The sequence below is a fragment of the Chenopodium quinoa genome, unplaced genomic scaffold (assembly GCF_001683475.1).
Source record: "Chenopodium quinoa cultivar QQ74 unplaced genomic scaffold, ASM168347v1, whole genome shotgun sequence".
NCBI lineage: Eukaryota > Viridiplantae > Streptophyta > Magnoliopsida > Caryophyllales > Amaranthaceae > Chenopodium > Chenopodium quinoa.
The window spans coordinates 2,763,189-2,770,373 of record NW_018745281.1 but is presented as its reverse complement, the minus strand read 5'-3'; the positions used below and the strand labels follow the sequence as shown (position 1 = coordinate 2,770,373).

Genomic DNA, 7,185 nt, shown 5'->3' with positions numbered 1-7,185 from the left:
GCCTCCTTCGGTGTTCTTCGCTATTCTGCTGCTCAAAAAGTTCTCCTTTTTTTGTTGCCCAGCAAGATCTCAAGATAAGCTCTAGAATCTCACCACCAAAAACCCCAAAAATAATTTATCGGCGTGATTGCGTGAATGTTAGGGGTTTTCAAGGGAGGAGTGAATGTTAGGGGTTTCGAGGGGGAGGGCAAGGGGCTTCGCCTGAGAGAGTGAGGAAGGCAGGAGGTGTCGGCGGAGATTGGAGATTGGAGTCTTGGAGAAATGGAGTCTTGGAGAAATGGTGTCGGCGTGATTGCGTGAATGTTAGGGGTTTTCAAGGGAGGAGTGAATGTTAGGGGTTTCGAGGGGGAGGGCAAGGGGCTTCGCCTGAGAGAGTGAGGAAGGCAGGAGGTGTCGGCGGAGATTGGAGATTGGAGTCTTGGAGAAATGGAGTCTTGGAGAAATGGAGAATGGAGATAGTCAGATAGTTGTGCCTGTTTGTTAGGGTTGCAACTTGCAGCGTAATTTTGATTTTTGAATTTTTTTTTTTTTTTTTTTTTTTTTAAAAAATACAATTTTTCCGGGTTTCAGGTCCGGACCTGAAAACCCCGGGTTTAGACCGGGTCCGGACCGGAACCGGGAACCTTGATTTTTAAGGACCGGGACCGGACCTGAATCAACAGGTCCGGGTCAGGTCCGGTCCGGATCAGGTCGGTTCAGGTCCGGTTTCAGGTCCGGTCCAGTTTTTGTACACCCCTACATGCAGTCATGCAAGCTAGGATTCACCACCAAACAAATTCACAATAATAATATTCCTAGCCAATTAATTGTGTTCAATTGTTCAAAGTATATTACCAATATTACGATTACTACAAAAAAATTTGCAATAAAAAAATAAAAGTTTTAATTATTTTTAATAAAAAAAGTTGTGCATTGATTCCTCTAGCCAAGTCAGAAATCACGACTGCCAACCTGGTCTTTTTTTGGTACATAATATTCTATGCAAGATGATTAGAAGAAATTAAACCCTCCAAAAAAATTAAAAAAATAAAATTAAAGTTTAAACTTTGCTGTCTTTTTAATTCTCAAAGTAAAAATAAAAATAAAACTAAATAAAAAGGGGAGTTGTTTCTTTGGATTCCAACTCATAATATCCAAATTAAAAAAAAACTGCATCAAATTTGGACTTTAGGGGTTAAAATTGTCCCCACTAAACAGCTGGTTAGCAGTAAAGAATATTGTTACGTGAATATTAATATTTCTAAGGTCATTTCATGTAATCTTATTAACATCACTCAATATTATCCTTAGCCAATTAATGAAGACTTTTGAATTTTGCTTTTAATATCTTGATTATGACACCAGTAATAGGATATATCATTATCATTGCAACTGTTATGGTTTTGTTGATGTGAAAAAAGGGTTCAAGGGAAATGAATTTTTGGAGTTCACCTAGACACTTCACACTAGCTAGGTTTATCTATCGTTTCAATTAATTTTTTGTCACGTTCATGTTATATTCACATGGATGGTCTTTATCTAAAAATATCGGGGTGTTTTTTTTAGATTTATATAAAGTATATGAACTCATGAGTTGCTCATCAATTTTGCCCGGAAAAAACTTTTTTTTATCGACTTAGTGAATTGTCATTGGACAAGAAGGTGAAGGCTAAAGATATTGAATTACTATGCAAGATGGTGTTTTGCTTTTGGTGTAGTGCACAACACTAAGAGAGAAAGGGTAGAACATATCAGTAATTTCCTCCTCAATACATCAAGCACATTGTTATTGAGTTCAAAACATTATCTAATTATTGAAGATGAATAGTCTATCCCAATGATCTTCACTACGATATTGTGAGATCAATCTCATCGGAGCATGAACATCTCTTAAACGTCTTAGGTCTCTATGATTGGAATTTTAATCACAAATTCATCTTCCTTTTTAGTTAGAAAATTTTCATACAGTCAAAAAATTTATCCCGGAGTTGGAAAAAGAAATCCCCCAGAGTGTTAAAAGCTTTAAGGAACACCTGATGGAAGAAAAAACAATGAAATTCACAAAATCACCAAGGTTATGGTGATCTACAAGCTAAGAGATATATCTATAAATCATCACCATTTCAAGCCTCTTTCAATTTCTAACAAGAACTAAGCTTTGTAAAGGAAATGGCAATATATATATCTTCATTAAGTTTGAGAATTAGAGCCACAAACAAAATGGATAAGCAATGTAGTAAGTTCATATTACAAGATAGTGTTGGGAATGAATGCTTTACGTGTCAAAAGCCGGTTGAAACCTTGTTGAACTCCAATCCCTATATGTCTCTACTGCTACAACTTATGCTACATCTATTACATTTGATAATACAGAATTTTCCCATCTCTAGGATAGCAATTAGTTTCTAGATTATACAAATTTTCGAGAGTTATCTTCTAATGATTCTCGAAAAGAAAAAAATGAATCGGCTTAGAGGCAATCTCCTGAATGGGGAGAGAAATATCGAGTCATGGTGGTGGATTGAATCTTGGTCTTGCTCGTAGAATCGTCTGTCCAAATGAACAATTTCGGTATATACATGTTTGGCCTTGTTGAAATGTAAGGCCAAAGTGGTTGAAGTTTATAAGGGTCATAGCTCAACTTTCATTTGACCATTTGGCAATGTACCTATAGATCAATTACCAATTTGCTGTATTAGAAAACAGTCAAAAAGAATTTGCATCCAACAAATTTTAACCATATGAACAATTTTACATGAATTTTTCGAAGATTAATCTCACCTGCAGGTACGTTTTGTGTTTGATTTTGGGCAATTCCCATTTGAACAAGACTTTGGAGATCATCTTCCCAAAGATTTGGTAGCTAAGACAACCAAGAAAAATCAAACAATCCAAATCAGAACTATGTTCAAGATAACAGCTCCCATATGCTAATCATCATTGAGTAAAAGTGATAGTTTTTCTTAAAGACATTAGCAATGTACCTGAGTGATGGAGTCAATGAATCCCTCGATCGAGGACATCGGAATGCTCGGATTTCTCCGGATTCCGGAAACATTCATTGGGTTAGCTGGGAAGGGATTCTCAACACCATTTGGCAAAGGTAGTGACATTTGCTGGTTAGATTGGTAACCATAGGGAAATGCTTGTGCTGCTGAATTCTGATCTATTTGGTACATTGTTTGAGGTACTGATGATCCTCTAGATTGAAACATCTAAAATAACCAAAATTTAACAAAAATTGATCAGAAAATTTGACAAAAGAACATATCCCACTCGAAAACTCGAATTCAAGCCAAAAGAACTTACATCCTTGGAGAGAAGAGCTTCCATGTTAAACTCCATTCTAGGATTCACAGTAGCTAATTTCATGGAAAGGAACTGCAGGGGAAAAAAAATTATTACAATCAATTTTAACTAATTTCACATTCAAGCAACAATTATTGAGCAACAACTAATTATTAACTTTATAATATAAATCAAAATAATATACCTCAACTTGGCGTTGCAATGATTGCACATAATTTATGATTTCATCAAGAACAGTTGCTTTTCCTGTAACCTATGAGCCAAAAATAGGAAATTTACATTCAATTTCATGATCATTTATATAAAAATCAACCCAAAATATGATAATAAAAGTTGTACAAATCTATAAAATTGAGCAATCCAAAAAAAAAAGTACCTTGTTACAACCAGGAACAAGATCTTGAAGAAACTTCATTCTTTCACTAATTTTTTCTCTTCTAACCTGTACATCCATATAAACAAACAAATAAGACCACCAATAAAAATCCACAACCTTAATATACGTGTTAAAAAAATGTTGCAATTAATATAAAACTGCACGAAAATATTACCCTTTCAGCAAGACTGTGGCTATCAGTAGCTTGGCCTCTCCTAGCTCTGACATGAATGTAGTCCTTCGGAGGCTCAGGCTTTGTTACTTCCTTATTTGACTCCCCTGCATTTTGCTCTGTATTTTCCTTTTTACCATCTTTTTCATCTAATTTACTTCTTTTGGCATTTGATTCCTCATTTTCTACCTCCTCAACCTAACCAAAACCAAAATTCAACACAATAAATGAGTATTCCTGTCATAAAACACTATCCCGATTTAGTTGTCACATTATTATTATTATTACTATGAGTACTGTACTAGTCTATTCAAATTACATTATCAACGCGACAATTAATTAATCCCGAATAGTAAAAAAAATATTTAAATTTACCTTGTCATCTTTGGGAGTTGTATCCTTGACTTTAGCCTTGGAAGCAGACTTCCTTTTCCTTGAAATTGGATCAATTTGAGGTTTAACCGCAATTTCAACACCTGGGTTTTGCTCAGAAACTGAAGAACCTTCTCTTGAATCACCCAATTCACCATTTTCACCCAATTTCTTATCAGAATTAACCCTAGATAATTTCCCAGATTCCAATTTCGCAACCAATCTATGATTAGTATTAGAGTTAACACCCACAAAATCATCAAACCCATTTCCAAAACAGGATAATTTAGCAGCTCTTTCAACAAATCCAGGGTCAGCATTAAAAGATCCCAAATTAGATTGAATTGGGTAATTATTATTATTACCCATGATCATCATTAAAGAAGAAAGATTGAATTTTGAAGGAGGAGAATTTAAGGGTGTACTATAACAAGAATTATTATTACTATTATTATTATAATTTCCAGTAGCAGCAATGCAGGATTGTTGTGGTGAGACCTCACCAGCAGAATCACATATACTTCCTAGCCGTCCGATCAATTCCCTGATCATCGTACCCTCGCCAGGACCATTTTTTGAAGCTACACCCGCCGTTGTAGGGGAAGATACAATGGAACTGAGGGCGGACTCGAAAGGGTCATTTTGGTCAATTGAGTTCTCCCAATTAGGGTGGAAATAGCAATTTGAGAGCTGTTCGCCTGAAATTTCCATCAAATTTGAGCAATTTAGTTCTTTTTCCATTGAATTTTGGGTTGAATTTGTGAGTTTTTAGTTTAAGGGATTTAGGAGAGAGAAAGAGTGAAGCACTTGTAGTTCACTCAATTGATAAAGAGATGGGGAAGAGATGGAAAGTGATGGAAGAGAGAGAAAGTAGAGAGAGAAAAGAGGTGGTGGAAATTGGAAAATGAGGAAAGTGAAATGGAAGCAAAGAGAGTTGGAACAAAGAAATACTCCAGATTTTCTCAACTTTTTTTTTTTTTTAATTTTTTCTTTTTTAATTAATTATTTTCTTGTTTAGACATTGATTAATGGTTTTACTTTTCATCTTTTATGTATGCAATGGAAGTAGAAAAGTTTAGACATTGATTTATTTTATTGTAATATTGTTTTATTCATAGGTGTCAATACTCAATAGTGGTAGTGGTGGTGTGGTGGTGGTGGTGGTTGTGAGTTGAGTCAGGTGTTTTCTATTCAAGAGTTTGTTCGTTTTGGGTGAAGGGGTTAAACTAGAGATGATCTAAAAGGTCGGATTTAATTTTTAACTTTATTCAAACTCGGTGTTTTGGGCAAAAAAAAACGGGTTTTTGGATCAAAATCGGAGGCGGACTTAATCTTTAACTAGAAATGTAATTTTGGGTTGCCCAAAACCCAATATTTTTAATAAAAAAGTTGAGCTAGGCTTGAAATTCGATCCCAAAACATTTGCTCAAATCCAACATTTTTTTGAACTGGGCCAACTTTGATCAAGTCTATAGTCATTAGGTCGAAAAATTATGTCAAAGTCGCTAATATTGGATCAAGTCGATTCAACTTCTAAAGAGAATGTTAAATAAAGTGTTCATTAGGTGGAAGAAATATGTCTATAGTTTGGTCGTGTTGAGATGATTTGTTTTTATTGGTGGTACTTTTCGGAATTACTATTCTCCTCCCTTTATCTTAGCTGTTTTTTTTTTTTCAAGTTTAGCTTTCTTCTCGTGTTGTGCTCATAACAACGCGTAACTTTAGTTATGTTGCAGATGGGAAACAAACCTAATCATCTACATCATGAGTTACACTTGTACAAAAGAGTACTTGATACAAAAATTCTATATGTCATCACTATAATTTTGTTAATATTGTTTTATTATTAAATGCAACATATGACATAACTTATAAATTGAGCTTTAAATCATACTTCATAATATCTATCCAACAACATTGAAATAGAGCATAAATTTTATTTATTTATTTATTTTTATTTTTTTACCTTGTATTTATACATTATTAAACATTTCTTTTTAAACTTTATTCACTTATCAACCAACAATTACTATTAAAATTATTCAAAATTAACTAAAAATAGTGTTAAGTAAGTATATTAAGCCACTACAGTGACTCTCCTCATGACTTCTAAAACATGACATTAGTTACATCAGCTTAATTAAAAAGCCACAACCTATATTCAACACTTATATCATAATCCAAATGCACAAAAGATGATGTATCAAATATATACATGAATGACAGGCATCCGTAATACGCAACATATATTCCCTCTGTCCCTAATTTTTTGTTTTATTTGACTGTGCGCGATTTTCAAGACGCATTTTAAAACGTCTATATCTTTATTTTCATATACGTAAAAATTATAAAAACATGATATTAATAAATATATACAATGAGACGAATCTAACAAGATCACTCATGACTATATTATCTTTTATAGATTAACGGTAAATTATGGTCAAAGTTTTCAAAGTTTGACCCAAAAAATGATAATGGGGCAAAAATAAAGGGATAGAGGGAGTATGATGTAAACACTGTGTTAAAAACACAGTAAGTATATTTAAAAATAGTAAGAACTACATTTAACATACATCTATGCATCAAAGTTTAGGACCCGCATACTTCAAGAAAACCAAACTCCCAAATACCATATGAAAACAAAGAAAAGAATGGTGTTAGTTTTGATGTTGGTTTTTTTTCCCTCCTTTCTAAATTTGTGTTGGGAGGTTAAATAAAAAGAAAAATAAAATTAAAAAATAGATAACGTTAAAGGCCAAAACGCCGTAATAGACGGTGGGGTAAATACCGGGCCTTTAACGTCAAACCAACTCTTCTTTTTTGTGTTTTGCAGCCTTTCTAGTTGATTTGAGATTCCAACACACTTAACATAGTTAACAGTAAAATTTTACAAAGTCAATGTCATTATACCATATAATTATCTTTTTAGGCTTCCTTTAAATTTAAGTAATTGGGTAATTGCCTTCAAAAAAAA

The 7,185-nt window shown here is 33.7% G+C and overlaps 1 protein-coding gene across 1 annotated transcript; it reads right to left on the bottom strand.

Annotated features, from left to right (window-relative positions):
* Window positions 1-2,136: 2,136 nt before the first annotated feature.
* Window positions 2,137-5,318, bottom strand: LOC110711493 (transcription factor bHLH62-like). Its single transcript, XM_021889891.1, has 8 exons — window positions 4,212-5,318; window positions 3,840-4,034; window positions 3,665-3,730; window positions 3,473-3,541; window positions 3,289-3,360; window positions 2,964-3,194; window positions 2,761-2,842; window positions 2,137-2,647 (listed from the first exon to the last, which is right to left on the bottom strand). Exons 1-8 carry the CDS (start codon window positions 4,947-4,949, stop codon window positions 2,610-2,612), a joined length of 1,491 nt encoding a protein of 496 aa, XP_021745583.1. The 5' UTR covers window positions 4,950-5,318; the 3' UTR covers window positions 2,137-2,609.
* Between the last annotated feature and the right edge of the window lie 1,867 nt (window positions 5,319-7,185).

Excerpts from the sequence above, each read along its gene's own strand:
- LOC110711493 (XM_021889891.1), bottom strand. The coding sequence starts at position 4,949 with ATGGAAAAAGAACTAAATTGCTCAAATTTGATGGAAATTTCAGGCGAA. Across the intron at positions 4,035-4,211 it reads CAACTCCCAAAGATGACAAG|GTTGAGGAGGTAGAAAATGA; the intron begins GTAAATTTAAAT and ends GGTTTTGGTTAG. Across the intron at positions 3,542-3,664 it reads TTGTTCCTGGTTGTAACAAG|GTTACAGGAAAAGCAACTGT; the intron begins GTACTTTTTTTT and ends TTTGGCTCATAG.